General features: G+C 34.6%; 3 protein-coding genes across 3 annotated transcripts; all 3 read left to right on the forward strand.

Moving 5' to 3' along the window:
* Nucleotides 1-1,498: 1,498 nt before the first annotated feature.
* On the forward strand, nt 1,499-5,932 carry LOC110682520. The gene is made up of 4 exons (XM_021858863.1): nt 1,499-2,098; nt 2,197-2,912; nt 3,796-4,236; nt 5,318-5,932. Exons 2-4 carry the CDS (start codon nt 2,213-2,215, stop codon nt 5,506-5,508), a joined length of 1,332 nt encoding a protein of 443 aa, XP_021714555.1. The 5' UTR covers nt 1,499-2,098; nt 2,197-2,212; the 3' UTR covers nt 5,509-5,932.
* An 837-nt stretch (nt 5,933-6,769) lies between these two features.
* LOC110682522 (GTPase Era-like) lies at nt 6,770-12,434 on the forward strand. The gene is made up of 9 exons (XM_021858864.1): nt 6,770-7,356; nt 8,143-8,288; nt 8,940-9,080; nt 9,168-9,278; nt 10,173-10,298; nt 10,494-10,592; nt 10,671-10,772; nt 11,350-11,430; nt 11,960-12,434. The coding sequence occupies exons 1-9, from the start codon at nt 7,011-7,013 to the stop codon at nt 12,044-12,046; spliced, it is 1,239 nt and encodes a 412-aa protein (XP_021714556.1). The 5' UTR covers nt 6,770-7,010; the 3' UTR covers nt 12,047-12,434.
* A 1,513-nt stretch (nt 12,435-13,947) lies between these two features.
* On the forward strand, nt 13,948-21,360 carry LOC110682523 (lipid phosphate phosphatase epsilon 2, chloroplastic-like). The gene is made up of 7 exons (XM_021858865.1): nt 13,948-14,978; nt 15,175-15,369; nt 15,570-15,872; nt 17,669-17,791; nt 20,293-20,518; nt 20,623-20,696; nt 20,847-21,360. The coding sequence occupies exons 4-7, from the start codon at nt 17,711-17,713 to the stop codon at nt 21,081-21,083; spliced, it is 618 nt and encodes a 205-aa protein (XP_021714557.1). The 5' UTR covers nt 13,948-14,978; nt 15,175-15,369; nt 15,570-15,872; nt 17,669-17,710; the 3' UTR covers nt 21,084-21,360.
* The last annotated feature ends 2,713 nt before the right edge of the window (nt 21,361-24,073 follow it).

The following is a 24,073-nucleotide window of genomic DNA, read 5'->3' on the forward strand; positions in this document are numbered from 1 at the left end:
CTTTTTACACCGGAGTGTTGATGTCACCATGTAATAATCGAGAAGGATGATAACAAGTCAACATTAACAAAGCTCACTGCGACCTATTATAGCTGAAGGGAAGGCTGTTATTTGGGCAATTAACCTTGCTAAAATACACGGTCTGCAGGAGGTGGTGATTGAGTCCGACAGTCAAGTGCTAATAAATAGGCTAAGCTTCGATCTTCCATACTGACCTTGATGCAGTACTTCATGATATTCTATCTTCTTGTCTTGATTTTAGTTCCGTTAGTTGGTGTCACGTTAAACGGGACGGCAATGTAGTTGCTCGTAATTTAGCCCGTTTAACGCCTTTTGATAATGTGCAAATTTGGGAGAACTAATGTCCTTGTGAGGTTGTTCCGTATGTATTGATGGATAAGTTATCAATATAAGACACCTTTAACGGGTTTTCAAAAAAAAAAAAAACAAAGCTCTTTCATTCTCAATCAATTTGCATGAGCAACTAACTACAAATAAAACCAATTTTTTGTTTGTTCTAATTGAGATTGAGAAGAATTGTTAGCATTTGAGATAGCTTGGACTCAAACAAACTTCTAAAATTAGAGCTTTTTTTGTTTCTTAACTTAACTGGAACTTGCTCATTTGCATTATTATAAGTCGGGTTGAACCCTGTCAATAAACATACTCTTTGAGAATAATTTGTTTGTATTTCGGGTCTGTTCTGATTTATTGAACTCAACTGAATTAAACTGAAATCAACCTAAGGATAACATCCATTTGCTTTGACTCAAGAACTAAGATTTCATCATGATCACTCCTTTTAATAAGAAAAAGTTATGGAAAATTCTCGTGAAATTATTATAAAAATAAGCAAAAACCTATAATTTTCTTTTTAAAAGATGTATATTACAAAAGATATAAATAGCGAAGTCTAATTTATGGAAAAACCAAATTTTGACTCTTGTAGCACAAAAAATTGAACCATTTTTCTATTTCATATATAAATCTATAATTTGTTAAGGATTATATGTAACTAGGTCCTATTTTCATCTCAGTTCAGTTTATTCAATTCCTGAATTCCTTCTCTCATAAAATATTTAGTTCACTTCAGGTCATTTCAACTTGAATCAGTTCAGTTCAATTCAGCTCAATTAAATAAATCAGAACAAGCTCTTAGTCATTCGGTATTTAATGAATTGACATGATATAGACATTTTAAATTCAAATATACCTAAACACACATAAAAATCAAATTGTATAAAAAAAATACTCATACTATGTAGTTTACTTAGAAATTCAATTTAAAATAATTTATAGAAATAGCCCATGGAAAAATGAAAAGTCAAATATGGCTTATGTAACAAAAGTGTATTCACAATATTCCAAAATAAAAGTACGATTTCAAAATACTCCGTATTTCAAAGTGTTAATAAAAAAATCGTAGCTTAGTCAAATATTCAAAACGTGGAAAAATACATACTCATTTTCCTTAAAATTTAAAATTTAAAGGAACCTAATGCTGCCACCTACTTCTTGTTGGACCTCACACTTTGTTATTTTCTTTTAAAAAATTCAAAATTATGTTTAAAAAAAATTAAAATTGTTGGGGATTTTTCCCTCTCATAAAAATATCGTGACTCACTTTCTTTTTGCTCAAGATTCCCCCCACACTCTTGGCCACAAACCAAGATTCTACTCTACCCCAACCCAAAACCCCTTCTTTACGACACCGTTTTATTTATGACGTCATCCACATTTTCTTGTCTTTTTCCCCAAGTCTCCTTCCTTTATTTATTTATTACCTCACACTTTTCCCATTTACCTCACCAAAAACCCCGTTTTACCCTTCTCATTCACCCTCTCCTTCCTTTCCCAAATAAGGGCGTTTCAGTCTTTTCACACCCAGAACCTTCTTCTCTTTTAAAAATTAAACAAACATTCAAAAGCCAACAACAGAAGAAGAAACACAAACACCTCCAGAAGTTAAGGAGAATCAAAACGCGTCGTTTTCAACCCTCTTTCCCTCTTCTTCTCACCGCCTTTTCCTCTTTCTCTAGGGTTCTCTTTCCATTTCAAATCCCCTCCATTTTTACTTTCTCTCTCCTCCACAATCGAGGTTACTCTCGATTCAATCTCAGATTCTTCAATTCTTTTCTTCAATTGAATCTCGATTTTTCCAGATTTCGATTGATTAATTTGGTTTTGAAATTGCAGAGATTGGAATCAGACGATGCCAACCTTCGCAGCAATACAATTCGATCGGTTTCTGGAACCAGGAGCTTCCAAAACGACTTCGTCTACCAACATTTCCGATGTTTCACGCAAAACGACGTCGTTACCGGTCGACGATCTGAAATCATCTTCTAGAAGGAAGGATATACCGCCGCCGCATCCTCAGCTACGTCGTCTGAACTCCACTTCATCTCCGGCGACGGAGCCGCCGTCGGCAAGACCGCAGATACATCCGTCGCTTTACGCTACGCCGGAACCCACTCCTATTCCTGACTCATCTACCTCTTCATTTCCTCCGTCTTCTCCTTTTCTTATCAACCACAAAAGGCGGGGCCCGCGACTCCTTAAGAGCCTCTCCGACCAGAGCGTAGCGGCGGAGGCTGCTGTTGCTTTGGAAGGGGGACATATAAGAAGCCATTCTGATGAAAATGTTACAATTGAGGCGAAAATTGAGAAGTTTGATGATGAATTGGTTGTTAATGGATCGAATGATGATGGGTTTGTAGCCGAGATTGAAGCTGAGAAAGCTGAAGTTAATGGGGATGTTTTGGTGAGAGAGAATTGTGAGAGTGAAGATTTCTATGACCCGCAAGAATCTATGAGTTTTTCGGCTTCGGCTGATAGCGATGATTACGGTGGTGAGAGGTCGGCTAGGGGTAATACTCCCATGGGAGGAGAGTTTTATGATGCTTGGGAAGGTATAATTTTTATTGTTTTTGAAAATTTTCATCAAATTATATGGTTTTGGTATGTGATTCTGTTTTAATGAGCATGTTGTTGTGTAATACTATAGAATTAGCATTATCTTATGACCCTACTTTTTTTAGTTTAGTAATGCAAAGTTAAAAAAGGGAGAAATGATAAATTGGAGTGTTAAGATTGGTCCCACTGGTTTGTTTTTGGTGAATTTAGAACTTAATTATGTTTTTTTCTCACAATAAGCTCTATAATTCTGTAATATTGTACAACTGTATTTTATAATGATAATGATTTAACTTACTTTTTATGGAAGGGAGAGTTATTTGAAGCTTTTAGGTTGAAAGATTCATTATATTGAGTAAATTGTCAAATCTATGTGCTGCAATCTTTGGGTTTAAGAAAAAATGGTTGCTATAGTGAGGATCGGTTTTCTAGTTCTAAACAGTCATAAGTTTGGTTTCATTTTGTCATTGGTTTTGGAGTAATTAGGTTAAAAAGAGCTGAAAGCTAAGTTATTGTTCATGGGATTATATTATGACAGATATCTGGATTGCCTTGGTGATTATCATTTGTAGGTTTTGCAAAGTAGTCTAGTTTGAGATACAGCTTGATTAATTTACGAGCAATGTTATTATGCTTCGAAAGCATGGCTAGCAGCCAAGTGAAGATAGATCGAGTCTGTCTGTGTGATTAATTGATAGCCATGGCATACATGAAGTATATTATGTTATTATTTCGATGGGGAATGGATGTATTATTGCATGCTCTGTATTTTTATAGCTCAGCTTGTCAACCTTGGCTATAAATCTGCGCAAGTGTTATTGCCATTAGCTAGAATATTTTATTGATAGCTTTTTTTTTTTTTTTTCCCCCTTTCTTTAGAACTCTCTTCTGATAGTGGCCTACAAGCACATCGTTCTCTTAATGAGGTTGAAACTGAGCTACGAGAAATGAGGTTGACCTTGTTGATGGAGATTGAAAAGAGAAAGCTCTCAGAAGAAGCCTTACAGAGTATGGAACAACTTTGGCGAATGCTGCGGGAGAAGTTAGAGGCTGTTGGCTTGATACTTCCTGAAAATCTTACTGCGTTAACAGAGGATGGCCAAGCAGATACTGCTCCTATTGAAGAAATTTGCCGACAAATCCAACTAGCACGTTTTGTGTCTGAATCTGTTGGGAGAGGGATTGCAAAGGCTGAAGCTGAGGCAGTTATGGAAGCTCAGCTGGAGATGAAGAACTTTGAGATTGCTCGCCTAACTGACAGATTGCATTATTATGAGACTATGAATCGAGAAATGTCTCAGAGGAACCAAGAAGCCATGGGTGAGTCTTAACTTGCAATAGTTTTTTTATATGGCCTGCTTGTTTCAACTTGACATGGTTGTGATGGACTGATCACCAGTCATTTTGTGTTTGTTATATCTCATCTCGTTCTTGCACTCTTCCCGTCATTTATGAGTATTATGACATCCCATGTGTTATACTTGTACCTCTTTACCCCTTGTTTATTTTGCTGAACCACATTGCTTGTGCTTGTTTTGTTGCTATGTTTCAATTATAAACAAATGATTGTGATACATTTCTCCTATACTTTATTGATAATCTGATAATGGCTATTGAATCATGGTTTTGTTTCTCGAGTCTTTAGGCTTTTCTATTGCTGCTCGTGAAAAAAGAATGGAATAGTTTCCTCCATGTGTGCTTTACAAATTGTTTGAAAATTCAATAATGTGACAGATAGTGTTATTTATGGTAGGAGTATTTGGCAATTGACATAGGATCAGTTATCGTATTCAATGCTGATACATTACAATATTACATAATATGATGCTGGAAATAGTATATTTTCCAAAATCAGCTCTCTTTTCGTATTAGTGATTAATATTATGAACGAAAATATTTTAGCGTAATTTTTTTTTCAAAAAGCCTAAAGTAAATTCATTGAAGCTCAGACCACTGAAAATTAAAACCCATTATCTGCTAACTGTTGCATCAATTCTACATAAATCCTCACGGTCTCAGTTTTTTGTATGAACGATAGATGGAGGAGCTCTTTTTTTTATTCTTGGTTTTTGTGTGTGTGATTTTTTTTTTTTGCAAAGCACTACCCTCTGATGGTTTACTTGTGTATTGATGTTTTTTCTCCTTGTTGCATACTGCAATATTTTGGCATTCTTCCACATTAATTATCAGAAGGTGGTATTATTATGTGTACTATACTGTGCGAGTTTGTTCTGGCGTTGAAGACTCATTTCTAGTGGCGAAATATCACACTAGATTATTTATGAATTCCCTTGGGTTGCTTCTGTGGGGTTTATGATAGTTATGTGCTGCTTTTAGATAATATCAATAAGAATTGTTTTGATTGACGATATGCTGAACTTGCTTGTGTGCTTATTTTCAGAAATTGCACGACATGAAAGACAGAAGAAAAGGATAAGACAAAAGTGGGTTTGGGGCTCAATTATTATTCCTGCAGCTGTTACACTCGGTGGTGCGGCTTTGGCATGGTCTTTACTTCCAAGTGGAAGCGGAAAAGCATCATCTTCAAGTGAATGTAACAGAGCCTTCCAACCTAACAGTGATAAGCAGTGATTAGGCCATACCTAGACGTATACAAAATAGGAAGAAATAATTTGACAAAGTCTGGTGCATTTGTGCAATGTGCATAACAGCCTTTTTCACATTTCGGGATGCATATTTTTGTGCTATGCAAAATGTACAGTTTCATGAAAATAATGTACTTTTGATGATTGACATCTTTTTGAGCAATGCTGAAATGCGTTGTTGTAAAACGAAAGAAAAGGTTCGAGTCCCTTGTGCTAGGCCAGGAAGAGGTATTCTGATTCTTGGTTCTAGAAACTTGGGAACTCTGAGTGTGATTATATTTTTTGCAGGGCATTTTTGATAAAGAACGAAGAAGGGGCCTAAATTTTTGTTACTTCAAATTCTTGTATGGGTCTATGTGACGTGTTTGTGAATTGTGATAAAAAAAAGCTTGTGAATTTTGCTGCCTTTAGATTGTTGAAGCGCTCTTTTAGCTTGGGTGTTACGGTGTCGCTGACTTGCTGTGTTGTTTATGAGATAATTAGAGTTTAGATCTTGCATTGCTGGCTACATTATTTCCAAGTCTCCATTATTTCTAAGTCTTCATGCTTAGTTAGTTAGTTGCTTACAACTAAAGTTCGTTTATTAATAATCCTAATTGCACATCATTTTTACCTGATTTGGCTGTGGCCATGGCGTGGTGTATTAGTGTGCATTATACCTCCTGTTTGGTCTGTTTGTGTGATAATCTGCCACCCTGCTGGACAGGGCTATGTGAAAAAGCAGGTATGGGTTTACTTAATTAATTACTTAACCAAAACTTTGATTAATAAATGTCATTTAAGGCTTCAAAGAGATATTTGTTGGGGCTGTTTTACTCCTTACAGTCCTTAGATGGTACGGAGTATTTTTTTACTTGCAAGTTGCAATGCGTGACTAGAATGATTGAGTGATTTCCTAGTCTCCTACTTCATAGATGTTATGGCTTGATGCTTGAAAGCTATCTTTGTCGGAGCCTTTTACTCCTAAGATGGTTGATACATGATCAGTGCATTTTACCCATTGGTGCCTTTTATACCTTAGATGGACAGATGGTTGATGCATGATACTGGCCTTATATTTCATGAGTCTAAGAAAGATAATAAGACATTTGTGCACTAAGATCAGTTTCTGCGTCTTGGGGAAAACTTGCAACATTTTTTTTTAGGTTAAAAACTTCCAATTGTTACACAAGTGTATTAATTGGGGCAAACAAACACTAATCACATATCTAATCAAATTAAAGTTTCTCTTTCCTTAGAAGACTAATATTGTGAATGAGACAGGTACGATTCGACTCCTTTCCTCATGTCTGAAAGTCGGATTGCAATCCTTACCCTTTGAACTCAAGGTTGTGTTACCAAGTACTATTTCTGATTGTTTGGGCCAACAAAGGGAGAATAGCCCAATAGCCCAATTAAGCATCGTATTATTTTATCAAACAAAAAGGAGGGAGAAAGAGGATAACATTACATACAGTTTTACAGAGTAGCAGTGTCGAAGCTCCAGCAATGGAGGTTTTAGCAGTTGGCATACCTCATTTAGGAGAGAGAATACTCTCTCATTCCTCAAACCTAATTTCTCTATCTTCATCTCCTTCGCAATTCTCTCGATTCCCAACCATTCAATTCAATTTCAGAAATTCTAAACTCAGAAATTACAGTACTATTAGCTTGCACGAGAAGCTTCCATTAATTGAAGACGAAGACGAAGAAGAAGAATATAGAAACTTTGAAAATGAATTAATGGCGTCGTCATCATCGTTTCTCTCTCTAAGTGAAAAACCAGATAGAAATTTAGCGTTGCTGGATGATTATGAAATGGAGGAGAGAGATTTTGACCCTAACCATAAAAGTGGTTAGTATTCTTTAAACTTCCTGCTTTATTTTTTTGATTTAGGGTTTCGTAATTTTGCATTTCGGAATTGAAGATTAGCTTTGATATGGTTGATGTTTAGTTCTACCTTGGTATCTTCAAATTTAGGGCAATTTTAACTGAATTTGGTTGTTTAATTGCTGCTGATTTTTGAACTACTACTTGTTGAAATTTGGTTCATGGTTTGATAGATTTTATTGTGTTTAGCTATTTGTGAGTGTGAGCTGATATTAATTATCATGTGGCATTTAAGAGTGTTTAATTGCTTAATCGATTCACTTTCAAGGTTTTGTTAGTTTGTAATATGTTAGGAAACGTTTCTTTGGAGATGTCGGATAAGGCGATAGGATTGGAATGATGTGTTAAGAATGTGTTGAGGAGGCCACTAATGTAGCAAAAGATTATGCTATTCAGGTGATTGTAATGGGGAATTGGTTGTGCACTTGTGCTAGGGTTTATGCTCCATTCAGTTGTTTTGTTTAGGACTATCGTAATATTCGTAATGCACTTATAAGTTTCTAATCTTTGGTAGATACTAAGTCAGGGAATTCGAGTTATTGAGTGATTCCTACATTGCCTCCACATAGTTGATATTCAAAATTAATAGATGTTTGATTATGTTATTCATTATCTTCAAACCTTTTGGGCTTCTGTATGAGTCTTTTCTCCAACTTTTTTTTTTTTTTTGGGGGGGGGGGGGGGTTATGGTAAGATGTTATAAAAATATGCTTCTTTTTCCTTGAGATTACATTTTAATATCATTTACAGGATATGTGGCTGTGGTGGGCAAGCCAAACGTTGGGAAAAGCACTCTTATAAATCAAATGCTTGGTCAGAAGCTGTCAATTGTGACAGATAAACCTCAGACTACCAGACATCGAATCCTTGGTATATGTTCTGGCCCAGATCATCAGGTTTGAATTTCCCTGTAAACGATTTCCTTGTGACGTCTAATATGGAGTATTTATTTATAGAAGACAATAGCTCTAATGGCTAAATGTTATTTCCTGTGTGGAATCTTGTATAGCTTTTTTTTTTTTGGTCTTTGACCTTTTGAAGTGTGATTAAGCGTGGTGGTGTTTTGATAACCCCAGGCCAGTTGCGTGTTTAATGAGTGTACTTTGTCTGGTGACATTCCTGTTTAATGATGGTATCTTCTGGTGACATGATTGGCACATGTTGGCTGTATATCTTCTATCTTTCTTGATAGCATTAACTATTATGAAATAAAATTGACCATGCTTTATGGTAAATTAGGGAATACTTGACATCGGTCCAAGGTGCTGCATCGTGTGATTTTTTCCTAGGCGATAGGGAAACAAATGGCATGTACCATTGTATTGTCTATTAGAAAGTTAGTGACCTAGTGATGCAGTTGAATGAGTACTTCAGTTCATTGCTTGTGAAATTCTTTGTTAAGGTTTGGATTAATCTATTCTATTTATTCAATTATCATCTTAATTGATTTTCTTTCCAAGGGTAGCCCTTAAATGTTTGTGTTTTCCTGTTCACAAAGCATATAGAACTTACTACAATTGTTAAGTCCAGCTGTTAATAGCTTGCAGATTATACTTTATGATACACCTGGAGTTATTGAGAAGAAGATGCACCAATTGGACTCTATGATGATGAAGAATGTCCGAAGTGCTGCCATCAATGCAGATTGTGTAGTTGTTGTGGTAGATGCGTGTAAGATGCCTGAAAAGGTTTGCTCCTCAGCTCTTATCATCTATCAGCAATCAGAATCTCAAATTTCTCAATTAACTGACATATTTTCCTATTATTTTTTTCAGTTAGATGAAGTGCTTGCTGGAGTAGGGGAGTTAAAGGAAAAATTACCTACCTTACTTGTTCTAAATAAAAGGGATCTCATTAAACCTGGTGAAATTGCTAAAAAACTCCAGGTTTGTATATTCCTAAAGCAAATGTTTTTATATGACTTTGCTGTCCATCGCACAATGTTCACACTGTTGAACAAAGGAGTATTTTCATTTTTAATTTTGTATGGTGTCCAGTTACAGAAAAATGTTTCTTTGCCATAATTTTCAAATTGCCGGGTTAACATTTGTGTACCTTCTATGTCAAAGTATTAACACTTTAACTTTTGAGTTCAAATTTAAAAATAGTTGACTGAATTTTTCCCTCATACAAACATCAAAATACAATCATGTGAGGTCTTGTTTGATTTATCTCATTGAGTATGTTTTGAGAATATAGAATTTGTATGCTTCGTCCATCCAGATTACTTCACTGGATAACCAGTAAGCCATTAAGAAGGTTAGCTCTTATGAAATTATTGAGAGGGGAGAAAATTATAGAAGCAGTAAGGAAAAATAAATAAATCATATTACATATTAAAATGGACAACACCTAGTCACCTACTCATATAGGGTTTTGTGGATCATGGTTCTTGGATTGCCTGCACATGTGAATGAATATATCTGGCCTGGTCCTTTGACACTTATAATGATAGGAAGTTATTTCAGGATATCGTATGATGTGTTTCAAGATTAAATGTCATTGGATGGAGGAAGGGATCATGAAGTTCTGATGAACTTTCTACAGGTAGTTTATTTGTAGGGTGTTAATAATGTCATGCTAGTATAAATGTCTGTTATTCACAATGTTCTACAGCCATACTGGATTTAATATTTATAAATCAGACAGAATATATGTGGTATGTGTTTTTGGGTTTCATTGTTATATAATCTTCCTTGCAAAAATCTGTTTGTATGAATATGTTTGAACTTATTTCATAATTTGATGCTTGTTTAACACTCTACTCCTGCTTGTTTCAGTGGTACGAGAAGTTTACCGATGTGGATGAGGTTATACCTGTGAGTGCTAAACATGGACATGGAGTTGATGATGTCAAAGATTGGATTTTATCAAAACTTCCCCTTGGTCCACCCTATTATCCAAAAGTATTAGCTCATGTCTTTAGCTTTTTATGAGATGATTGTTTTTTGCTCCATTTGTTTGTCACCAATGCATTCAGCACAACTGGTCATCTTGGAGGATGATTTACTTGTTCTCAGTTAATGCTTTTAAAATTATAAGTGAAAAGGATGACAAATTTTCAGCTGAATCTTAATATCCTTTTGTTACTTGATTGGCAGGACATTGCCAGTGAACACCCTGAAAGATTTTTTGTAGGTGAAATTGTTAGGGAAAAAATCTTTTTGCAATACAAGAATGAAGTTCCATATGCATGCCAGGTAATTTTCCTCTATATTGCCTGAGGCATTTTCGCTGCATGCAGTCCTAAGTCCTAACTTTAATGCTAAATTATGCAGGTTAATGTTGTGAGTTACAAATCAAGACCAGGCGCAAAAGATTTTATTCAAGTGGAGGTTGTTGTTGAAAAGAATTCACAAAAGATCATCCTTATTGGAAAGGTAAGGGATTATGGCTCTATCAAGATTGTGTTTGATGGTTGCTATTGCATTTTGAATCTTATATGTAGTCAAGACAACCACCACCTCTCCACTGAAATTTTAATTGACTTGTTGGTTTTTACATGCAACAGCTCCAGAAATTCTTTTTACACATGATGGACTCTTGATCATGACTAATTAAATTAGCCTCTTTAATCCCCCCCCCCCCTCTCTCAAAGTTTCATGGTGGGGGACTGTTCATCTTTTTAAAAAATGTAGGTTATGCATGGTAATTTTGGTTTGGAAAACGATTAGGAATGCACTTCTGGGTATCACTGTTATACTTATACATGGTGTGCTTTTTTAAAAAAATTACTGAGCCACTGACTTTTGTGGGCTGTCTTGTGTGGCATTCATAGGTTTCTGATTATTTCCATTTTTCCTTCTTGGTATGAATTGCTATCATATTTTGAGCCACTGTTGCTCATTGTCCTCCTGTCCTAGTTTGCTATAAAATTTTGTGTTGATTGTCATTGCTGGTTTGGACCTTGCTTTGTTTTCTTCTCAGAATATTTAAATTGATTCTGAATCTTTGTAGGAGGGAAAAGCTTTGAAATTGCTAGCGACTGCTGCACGCCTTGACATAGAAGACTTTTTGCAGAAGAAAGTGTTTCTAGAGGTAACTGAATTAGAAATATCCTATCGGCCTATCCATCTATACCCAGCACACACAGATGCATGCTAAAAAATTGTGGAGAGAATACACAAATCTCCATTTTCATTTGAAAGATTCCAATTTTTTGGTGAAATAATTATTATTGTAACAAATGCAGAATTTCCAAATATATGATTACATTGTTCATTGTCTCATTTAACTGGAATCAATGTCGCTTCAGTTTAGTGAATATCTTCAGCCTCATATTATTTTTATGTATTAGGAAGTGTGGAACTCCTCCTTAATCATGCTGATACTCTTGATAGTTTGTTCATAAAACACCAGAGTTTGTGCCTTGATGGCTAGATTTGCATGTGAGGTCCAGTCCTTTCACCTTTAGAATGGACTTTTTTTTTTTTTTTTTTTTTTTTTTTTTTTGTGTATTAGCAAATTGAGTTTTGGTTATAACAGTAATGTTATAGTTATATTGCTACTGCTTCCAAAAGTCGTTTTTTGACTGAAATCATTGGTGACTTGGAGCTATTGTTTACAGGTGGAAGTCAAAGTGAAAGAAAAATGGAGACAAGATGAAGGGCTTCTAAAACACTATGGATATGGTGGCCAGATCCAAGTTTTTTAACAATAGGATTCATCTTTACTGGCTCACTGGCTATATCGCTCCCCTCCCTGCTCTGTGCACATCTTATGTGAAGAAGACCAGGTGGGAGTTCCCTGTAACTGTTCTCTATTTAGATTGTAGATATGGAACAATTTATTTTATAATCATTAGATTGCTTCTACATCTTTTGTGCCTTAATATCTGTTTCTTGTATGCTTTTTTCTTTTTTCTCAATTTTCCATTTTCCTTCACTCATACTCACTTGGTAGGAGAAATTAAATTGTAATTGATATGTAGATGTACTATGTCTTGTAATTTGAGTCTGCTCATATGATTATAATTCCGGGGTTTTCTCCCCACACATGTTTCATCTTTAAATCATTCAACATTCATTTTTCTTTGGCAATTATCTTTATGCGTACAACATACTCAATTTCTTACATCTGTGTCATATTCTAAATTTCTAATCATACTGCACACAAATTTATTCATCAGCTTCTCCTTAATGGATTCTTAGGGGTTTTTTTTTTTTTTTTTTTTTTTTTTTTTTTTTTTTTTTTTTTTTACATATCCTGACATCTGAACCGAAATCATGATGGATGGATTAAGTAAAATTCACCCTATTTATCTCATATGCGTACTGCAACACTTGTTCGTTTATGTGTAACATGAACATGTTTTATACTCCGTTTAAATGAATTGTGGAGCTTGTTTGATAAATGAGTTAGAGGAGCTCTTGTTTATGTGTTGATTGTTGAAGAACATTGTCTATGTATGCTTGTGAAAAGTTCAGAGCTACATGAGCTTGGATGTGAATATTCAGCTCAGCTTGGTTATGTTACCGACATATCTTAGTATTCATGGATGATTGATAGATTCTCCCTCCAATATGACTAAGAGTAAGTGATGTGTATTTTAGTACTACTGTACTGGTAGTTGTTTGACCGGTTGGTGAGAAAAATATAGGACCTGGCTTTAATTTGGAGTCAGATAAGATAGGGAAGGGATACTAGGGTCGGTTACGCAAAATCTTTATCATGTGACACCAAAAACAGCTTCTTATTGCACAAATTCTAAAGCCTCACATGGTAGAGTTGTGTCGCTCAGCCTCATAGTAGTTACTTCTATCACTCCTTTGGTATCCCCTTACCTTTTCCTATTAGGGCGGATTTAACGAGAGACAATAATACGAAGTAGATCAAATGTGTTGGAGCCAAGGTAAGAGTAAAACTGATCTTTATGCAAAAATTTTATATTGTGTTAGTTTTAGGGGCGTATATAAAAGAAAAATGAAGCGAACAAAAAGATGGAAGAGAGTATTGACGTAGGAAGAGGCCCTACACTACATTGAGATAATTTGTACTCTGTAGTATATTTAAGAAAATGGGTAGCTTCATTGTCCATAATATTGGATGGACAACATCACGAGAGATGTTTGTAGGAAAAAGCATGGAAATGAGGATCCGCAGATTACGCCATTAACTGCTTCAGATTTCAGTAGACCTAAAAAGTTAGGGACAATCTCCTTTATTAATAAACTTGTTAGAACCCAACCCACCCCCTATCTTGGGGGTCGGCACCGCAACTGCCGCATTGATTAACTCCTTTCTCTTTTATTTACCTTTGAAACTTTTTTAAAAGTTGAACAACAAATTATCTCATACTAGTATTCGTAGTAACATGAAAATTAAGTCAGCCTAATCTTGGTTCCTCAAATTAACTTTTACTCCGTATCTGGTTTATTCGAACCAAAGTTTGCTTTTAACTTGATTTCAAGCTCTAAACTCAACCGCATCAAACTATACCTGGAGCTAAAGTACGAATTATATTACATGATACAAGCTTAAAGTTTACTTCATTTGAAGTTCAAACTTATTTGGACTCTATTTGGACAAAAAAAAAAAAAGGGTGAAAGCAACATGAAATGCTGCCCATATTAGGTTCTATCTTGTAACTATTGATCAAAGTGAAAGCAACATCAGTTGTTGGTGTAATATACTCCGTACTTTAGTGTAGCAGTGATATTAACTAAAATAAAGATAAGGTAAATTAACACTACTCACTTCCCTATTAATGAAGAGGAGTAATTCATACCGTAGTAGTCATTAATACGGAGCGGTAGAACACGAGGTGGGCCTCTAGGATGCACATGGGTTACTTCAATATCGTATGCCTCTAATGCTTTCAGCTTCATGCCGCGTGTTTCCTCCTAAATTCACACCATTTTTAGTTTTTAATCAGAAAACTTAAACCATCTGTCAGGCTCTATTATCTATTGTAATGCACTCGGTTATATCTAGAGTTAAAGCAACGAAATAGCTTAAGGTCCAAGTTGGATACACATAGGCCGCACTGGTATTCTTGAGTTTGATATATGTTACATTTATACCTCAAAAAACGACATAAAATTTTTAAGGACTACAGACTACTATAAAGTAAATAAAATAAAGGAAAGGATTCAAAACTTGAGCACCACAAAAGACAGGGGATACGATTCCTTGTTAAAAAGACTTCAATTGTCTCTTCAACTTTCCCAATTTCCACCCACTTTTCTTCCAAACAAACCCAACTAATTTTTTCACTTACATTTTATTTCTAGAGAGAGAAAATGAAACACCTGAAATTGTTTCTGACAGTCTTACTAGTAATCCAACAATGTCATACATTCTTCAAAGTTGATGCTGGTGTAATAAGAAGAAGAGTAGGAGATGGGTTCATCAGAGTTAGAGGAACTCGGTTTTTATTAAATGGTTCACCTTACTATGCAAATGGGTTCAATGCTTACTGGCTCATGTACATGGCTTCTGACCCTTCTCAACGTTACTTGGTCTCCAATGTCTTCCGTGAGGCTTCCTCACACGGCCTCACCGTCGCCCGAACTTGGGCGTTTAACGACGGAGGTGACCGCGCTCTCCAACTCTTCCCTGGCTCCTATGATGAGCATGTCTTCCAGGTTCTTTTTTACACTTGTGCTTTTTTATTTTAATAGGTTGATCTTAAAGATCAGTAAAATTTTGTCAATCTCAACTACTACTACTACTACAGGTTTGTAACACACTAGAATAACAATAATCTTAATTATCACTTTAAGTGAATATGAGATTGTACTTAATTATCATCATCAGAAGCTTATTAAATTTTTATGACAGGGGTTGGATTTTGTGATAGCTGAGGCAAGGAAACATGGTTTAAAGCTGATATTAAGCTTTGCAAATAACTATGAAAGCATGGGAGGGAAGAAGCAATATGTGAACTAGGCTAAGAATCAAGGCCAATATCTTTCTTCTGGTGATGAATTTTTCTCTAATTCTGTTGTTAAGGGTTTCTACAAGAATCATATCAAGGTAAATAATTTTAAGTTTTATAGAAAAATGGAAAATTTGCCCAAAATAACACGAACTTTGGCCGGTTCGCCAATAATAACACCACCTTTGAGTTATCCCAAAATAACACCAACTTTGGGGGGTGTCTTCCAAAAATGGTACAAAAAAAATGGTAACCGGATTTAGGAGGTAATTGTTGACGTGTGTTATGTTTTTGCCAGGTTGTGCGTTGCTTCCCCTTAACCATCCAACGTGTAATTAAATTTTACACACCTAACTCTTGTCTCCCTCTTTAATTCATTTCCCTCCATATTTCACTCTCTTTCTTCGTCTTCCAACCATTTTATCAGAGAATCTCAGAGCATATTCAATTCCTCATTTCGTCATTTCCCTTTGAAATAATCAGAACTCAATTCCGAAATTCTACTGCTCCCAAAGAAAATTGCATTGAAGTGAAGTGAAGAGAAGAGTGAAAAAGTTGCGATCTTTGGTTCCCAAAATGCCCAGAAAGACGAAGAAGAAAGGTTCGTGTTTTTTTACTTTCTTTGTTTTGTTTGAATTATGATTGTTGGGTGGATTTTACGTGTTCTAATTTGAATATGGATGTTCGTATGTTTAATTATGCTGTTAATTGTTAAAGTAGGTTTAATAATTAGGTTGATTTGTATGGTGAATTATGTTGTTCACTCGATAAATTTTCTTGTTAATTGCTGAATTAGGGTTAATTACTTGAGTGTTTGTTTGGAGTCTAATTGAGTTGTTTAATTCTAGGGTCTGCTGCAAATACTCATGTTTTTTATAATGTGACTGTTCGATTCTGGTATGGGGGTCAATTTAAGCATGTTCGTAATGGTGAAATGGTGTATAAGGGTGGGAGTTGTAGTAACTTTGATGTTGACCCAGATGAACTTTGTTACTGGGACTTAAGGGATTATGGTAGTAAGTGTGGGATTGCTCATGTGGATGCTTTGTTTTACCAAATGCCTTGGTTAAATATTGAGAAAGGTTTGAGAAAAATTCAAGGGGATGCTGAGGTGTTAGAGATGGGTAAGTCAATTGTACACTGCTATTGCAATTATGATGAAAATCAATTAAGTACAAAATACAACAACAAACATTACTCATTAAACATTCAATTAAGCATCCATTAATCAATTACACTGATTGCTTTTTATTTCCACATAAAACATTCAACATACATCCTCATTTCTTCCTTAATCAAAAGGAAGATTACAACACCAAACAACAACCAAGAAAACAACAATGCTAAGTACAACGTTTTTTCATTCCTACCACACTTCATTAACTCAATCTTCATTGCAACTATTTCATTCTTCAACCCTATGATGTCTTCCTCCAATTTTCCTTTCTTTAATTGCAATTTCTTTATTTTCTCATGTGCGATTTTTTGTTCAACCTGTAACTCACCAATTATGGTTTCCTTTTCCAACAACTTCACTTCATAATCTTCCATCTCAGCCTGCTCATTCACCCACTTGAAAATCACATTGAGTGTCCTGCATCCAGTAAATATGAACAATAAACAACACCAAATTAGGGTAATTACAATTACATATCCCCAAATTACAATAAACAAAAAAAGATGCAATAAACATAGGACAATCAATCACAACTTACTGGCCACATAGGGCAGCCGTAGAACTTTATCCCCAAATTAGGGCCTTTTCTCACAGTTTTAATCAAAGCTTCATTCCCACAATTGCAAGGAATTTTCGAATTACCCATCCTTTTTATGCTAGAGGATGAACATGATTGGTTCGAAATTGACCTTCTTGTAGCCATTGATTAATTTTTTAAGAGCACTAAAATTGATACAACACGAACGATTAAAGAGAGATGAAGAGCAGAGGAAAACAAAGAACTTGAAGATGAAGAAGGAGCAACAAATTAAGAGAGAGGAAAACAAAGAAACAGAGGAAGAAGATGGAGCAACGACTACTGAGAGAGGAACAACAGAGAATGAAGAAGAAGGAAGAATAAAGGGCTTGACATTTTTTTCTAACGGTTATAAAGAAGAAGAAAGAACACGTTGGATGGTTAAGGGGAAGCAACGCACAACCTGGCAAAAACATAACACACGTCAGCAATATTACCTCCTAAATCCGGTTACCATTTTTTTTGTACCATTTTTGGAAGACACCCCCCAAAGTTGGTGTTATTTTGGAATAACTCAAAGGTGGTGTTATTATTGGCGAACCGGCCAAAGTTCGTGTTATTTTGGGCAAATTTTCCTAGAAAAATTTGTTTAGTTATAATTATTAATGCTTGAAATTTCATCTAAAAAGATGTTTTTGTGTAGGCTGTTCTTACTAGGCGTAACACCATAAATGGTGTGACATACATGAATGACCCAACAATTATGGCTTGGGAGCTTATGAATGAACCAAGGTGTACATCAGACCCTTCTGGAAAAACCATTCAGGTTTTGCTCTTTTTCAGCCTTTTATCTTCTCTGTTTTATATTCCAAGTGACTGCCCATCTACTATCGTGTGCGGTCTCGTTAGATTTGACACAAATGCGCATTTTGAAATATTAAATTTTTATTGTTTTATTAATACTCTACATAAAATTATTTAAAGACATGCTTTGTGAATGTGAAAAGACAAATGAAGCAAATAATTAATTTATTTGAATAGTCAATATTCTCGGATGTCTTATAATTGTTATTAAGTTTTTAATAACAAGAAGCAAAAGCTTTGAATTAATCCGAATTGTCCTGACCCAAAGCCGACTCGTTTACCCGAATTGACAGCTCTAATCTAATTATAGTATTATACTATTTGGTTTGAAGAACTGATTCTAAATACTTTATTTGACTAGATGATTGTATAAATTAGTTTGACTTAGGTCCTGTTTAGCAAAAGTAGCGGTAGCGGGTAACATTTAGCGATCGAGTAGCGGTCAATTAGTGGGTAGAGGTTAGCTGTCAAAATAACGATTGATAGTATGAGTGTTTGACAAAAGTAGCGGTTGCAATACTAAAAGATATCAAAATTTATATAAATATTGTTTAAAAAGTAATAAAAAGTTGTCAAACGCTACTCGCTATTTTCAAACGCTACTATTTTAACGTTTCAGAAAAGCTACCTAAATGCTACCTCTACCGCTAACCGCTACTAGAACTGTTACCTTGCCAAAGACTCTCAAATTTTTTCTGATAGCGTTTAATTTTGACCAGTTAAAACGCTAACCGCTACCTCAAACGCTACCACCAAACAGAGCCTTAATGATTGTAAATACTTAGGGCTTGTTCTCATTGACTGAACTCAGCTGAACTGAACTGAACTGAACTCAGCTGAACTGAACTGAACTGAATTGAACTGAACTGAATATTTTATAAGAGAAGGAAATTAGGAGCTGAACCGAACTGAACTAAGCTGAACTGAACTGAACTGAGCTGAACTGAACTGAACTAAACTGAACTTCAACGTAAGAGAACGGGCCCTTAGTTTCACTAGCTATGGGTGGAGACCAAGACATGATAATCAATCTCATTAAATCATCGTATTTACGAATCTCTTTACATAAAAAAATAAAAAAAAATAAAAAAATATCAACTACTCAGCGTCTCTTAATTAAATATATGTACATTATATTAATGTACTCATGAATTGCACATTCTATAAACTATAAACTACACTAGTATACTTAAAATAATCCATCGCAAAAATGTTGAATGGATTAGCAATTAAAAAAAAGAATAAAATCTTTGTTGATAGATTTTTAAGTTTAATTTAATTTTTATTTCTGTTTTGTGTTTTTTTTTGAAGAATATTTGTTGATAGAGTTACACACAAGGTCCCAATTCTGAAATAGTATAAAATATATGCACCATACGTTCATACTTCCACACTACAACAATTAATTAAATAACCACCATGCATGTTCAAACTTGATGAATATTCCAAGAAATCAACTCCATCATTCCTAATTATTGAATCATTTGTTTCTCATATAAAAAACAATTTTAAACTTTTAACACATATTTTTGTTGCTGAATTCTTCCGGCCATGATGTCCAATCCTTTGACCCACAATTAATATTTATTTATTTGACAAAACACAATTACTATTTATACTAACTTCACTTTTTGTTTCACTTCCATCTATCAACCATTGTTCTTCTTAATTAGCTTCTTCCCCAAATTAAAAGTTGCTACTTTCTTGAGAAAAACATAAGAACATAGTTTTCTTAAATACAAGTGCATCAAAAGAAAGAAAAAAAGAAAAACAAAACAAGAATAATGAGTGAAAAGTTCATAGAAATTCCTGCTTTAAAGTTCGAGCATGTTGAAAAAAACATCAATGTTCTTGAGCATGAGGTTTCTCTGGATTGCTCTTCTAAATTTCAGTCTTTTATTTTCTCTCCTCAATTTGAATCCACTCTCAATCGATTGGTGAGTTTTTTTTTTTTTGGTTAATTTTCCTAGTTAAGTTCAACTTGATTCTTAATCACTAATACATAAATATCTCAGCATATCAAATGATTAAAGGATGTAATAGTATGATTAATTAATATCTCTTTAGTGCAACACTAGTGAATTAAACTTTTCAAAAACACAATTTAAACTTCTAATATCATTGATTATGTAACGGTAAAGATATTACTCCATACTTTATATATATATATTATAAAGTTGTTGGTGAAAGTACGTATATATCAAGATAAGATCCAACAAAACTCCACGGAGTCAAATTTTCTTTTACTAGTACATATAAGTCACAATAATTACATGGCTAAAGAGAATATGAGTATAAAATGAGTACGATTTTATTCTACGTTACGTGTGTAGTTTATACAAGTATGATTTTGCTACAATTGAAAAAGGACAACATTAGAGTATTAATTGGTGCATTATTAATATTGGCTAAAGTTGATATTAATTAATAAGTTACTTACATGGTTGTTTTCCTGATATACAGAGTAAATGGGCGATTACTGTAATATTTGCTGGTGTATTCATTTGGAGACGTGATGCTGAAGCTGCTTGGGTTACCATAGGTTCTGTTGTTAACTCATTGCTGTGTATTGCTTTAAAAAGGATATTGAATCAAGACCGTCCTATTGGCAACACGAAATCGGACCCTGGCATGCCGTCATGCCATGGCCAATACATCTTTTATGCTGTCATCTATTTCATTCTCTCAAGTAATTATTCCCTTCAACCTTCTTTATGTCTTCAACTTATTACAGTAGTAAAAATTACAAAAATAAGCCAAGGTTGATCATCTAATGTGCTGTATCTCCTGCAGTGTTTCAGAGGCTTGGGGTGAGCAAAATAACCGTGATAGTTGCTGTTGTTATCCTGGCGATTGGTTCATATCTGGTAAGGACTAAGGACAATAACGCCTATGAGTACTAATTGGCCTTTTGTTTTGATACTCAACTCAATTAATTGTGCATTTTGGGTTATAAATAATTAATACTTCTTCCGTGCCAGAATAATCTTAATTTCTTTTTGGGACTAATTGCGCAGGCGTGGCTACGAGTCTCACAGAAATTCCACACGATGAACCAAGTGATAGTAGGTGCTGTCTTCGGTTCATGCTTTTCGATTTTATGGCTATGGTCCTGGAATCATATTGTGTTTGAAGCATTCAATTCAAATTTGTGGGTTCAAGTTTCTATCTTGGTGGCATTTGCTATGTGTTGCTTGGCGATCCAATTATACGTTATACTTAAGTCAATTAAGTGGTTTACAAAAGATCGATGATAGTATTATTAACATATTGAAAATAACTGACATTCATGTAAATTTTATAGCATGGGCGTTTCTTTTACCAAGTACGAATCGAAGAGTGAGATCATTTCATCCCATTCTCACTCTTCTTTAGCTAGATTAGTTTCAAATTACAAGTATATATTTATTAAAAAAAATCCTAGTTGTTAAAGTTATGCATTAAATTAAAATGCATAAAAATTTAAATGTTAATACTTGTAATACAGGGACGAAGTTAATAGATGATTGACATGATTCCTTTTTTCTCGTACACACTGATGGTCTTGAAATTAATTAATGCCCCTTTCACGTCTCTATAATATGGTTACACTTTATCATTCACGAAGTTAATAAACGTTCATTGTGCTCCACCCATTCTTACCATACACTTTGTATTATAAATAAGTAATTGTATGTAAATGGAATTTGAATACAAATTTAGGTTTCACTGTTATGAAAAAGCTAATTAAATTGGAAGTTTGATTTGAAATAAGCTCATGAACTTTTAGAAATTAGCTTATTAAATATTTTGCTTTTTAGCTATGACAACTTAATACACTATCAACTTCTCCTTGGCTCTTTATTTATTTATTTATTATTTTTTGTACCATTTGACTTTCGGCCTCCAATTATTTTAAACATATACATCTTCATTTCCATACATGTTAAATACTAAAAAAATAAAAAATAAAAAAAAATTAAATATTAGTAAATTTACAATGAGAAAAATTCAACAAGACTTCACATGAATATACTATCTCTCATGGACTTCACATGAAAGTGATGAAACAAGCTAACATTATGTATACCAAAGACCAGGGGCCTGTTCTCATCAGATTATTTTTAGTTCAGTTCAGCTCCTAATTTCCTTCTCTCCTAATATATTCATTTCAGTTCAGTTCAGCTCTAATAAGTCCAGTTCAGGTCATTTCAATCAATGATAACAGGCCTACACCTAAATTGAATTGTAATTTTATGACGAGTACATATTGATCGATATAATGTCCATACGAAATCAACTAATTGCGAACCCAAATACCCCCAACTGACTTGTCCAAATTGTAATTCTATATTTTAAAATATGCACGAACACAAAATCGTACTCATGAAATCTACATTCTATAAAACTATTGTGCACATTCTATTAAAGTACACTAGTTTATTTAAAATATTAATTGCAGAAAATGTTGAATGGATCAGCACTAAAAAAAAATTACAAATAACTTAGAATTAAATAATAACCATCATATTCTAATTAACTTGGTGATTATAATTAATCATGATCATACTCCATTTTCAATAGTCTTCTAAGAAATCAACTAAAGTACAACAATTAACTACTAACCACCATGTTCGAACTTGATTATTATTATAATTATCCTCCTAGCTTGTTCAATAGTCTTCTAAGAAATCAACTGATATAATTATCAACAAAATCATTTTAGATAGGAAATTTTACATTAAACCACCTTTTATAACACTTTTATTGCAAGAAACCACCTTATAAATTTTTTTTTCGCAAATACACACCTTAATTGTAAATTTTTTTGCAATCACACACCTTTTCTCGGAAAAAGGCCATTGACTTGGTTTTCAGGGGTCGACCCGACCACGTGAATGTCACGTGTCCCCCTTAAACCACTAATCCTCACTTTCTCTTTCTCTCTCCTCTAATTTTACCCAAAATTTCCCTCCAACACAATTTACCCCCTTTTTTCCCTCTCTTTCTCTCTCCTTCTGTACTGTTCTTTCCCCCCCTCAAATTAAAATCGATTTCTTCCTCCTCTCCTCATTAAATTTTTGCTGCTCTGCCATGGCTGCCACGAATTGAATGCTGATAGTTCGAGTTAAATTGCTGGGCAGGTGAAAGTAAGTTCTCAATTTCTCTCTCCTTCCTTTTTTTTTGCAATTGGTTTTTGTACTCTGTGCTAATTGGATGTCATCGCTTTCGAATTCGATCGAAGTAAACCCTAATTTCAGCAAATGCAAGCAACTAGAAGCAATTTAGACATACTTACCTGGCCCAATTGAAGTTCCTTGGAGAATTCACTGAGAAATTTGAGCAACAATGTCTTCAATTTTGAGCAATGTCGAAGAACAGTGTCGGGGTAATAAGAGGAGAGAGAAACAGTTAGAAAGAGAGAGAGATTAGATTGAAATAAGGAGGGAAAGGGAGGATTAGTGGTTTTAGGGGGACACTTGACATTCACGTGGTCGGGTCTATAAGAGATATAAGAAATATGTTAATTGATTGATTTTCACAAGGCTTTTGGCAGCCATATATATAGTATACAAACTTAACAAATTAAGTTAAACTATAGCCTAATCTATGCTTAAAATTATGGCTCCATTATAGGAGAATTGATTCTATCTAAAACAGAATAAGGAAAAGATAAATTCAAAATATATATACAAGATTATCTCCTAATACGCCCCCTCAAGATGGACTGTCGTGAGACAAGGCCAATCTTGGATTGTAATAAAGAGAACCGTGTGAATGCTAGAGGCTTTGTAAGAGCATCGGCAAGCTGATCATCACCATTAATGTGTTGTATGCGTAGAGAACCGAGTTGGACTTGTTCACGAACAAAGTGAAAAGCAAGGGCTAAGTGCTTCATTCTTGAGTGAAAAACCGGGTTCTTGGAGTAACTTACAGCACTCAAGTTGTCACAGTAGATGACTGGTTTAGTGGACAAATTAATTTTCAATTCATAGAGCAAAGAGAGAAGCCAGAGCACCTCTGCCGTAGTGGATGCAACAGCTCGAAATTCTGCTTCAGTGGAAGAGGTTGCAACACCTTGTTGTTTCTTTGAGCTCCAAGCAAGGGGATTCTTACCCAAATAAACAATATACCCGGTTGTAGAGTGAAATGTATCTCTATCACCAGCCCAATCCGCATCAGTAAAAGCATGAAGGATCAAAGGTGAGTGGCGATGAAGAGTTAGACCATGATCAATTGTCCCTTTGAGATATCTAAGCAAACG

Source organism: Chenopodium quinoa, unplaced genomic scaffold (genome assembly GCF_001683475.1).
Source record: "Chenopodium quinoa cultivar QQ74 unplaced genomic scaffold, ASM168347v1, whole genome shotgun sequence".
NCBI classification, from domain to species: domain Eukaryota; kingdom Viridiplantae; phylum Streptophyta; class Magnoliopsida; order Caryophyllales; family Amaranthaceae; genus Chenopodium; species Chenopodium quinoa.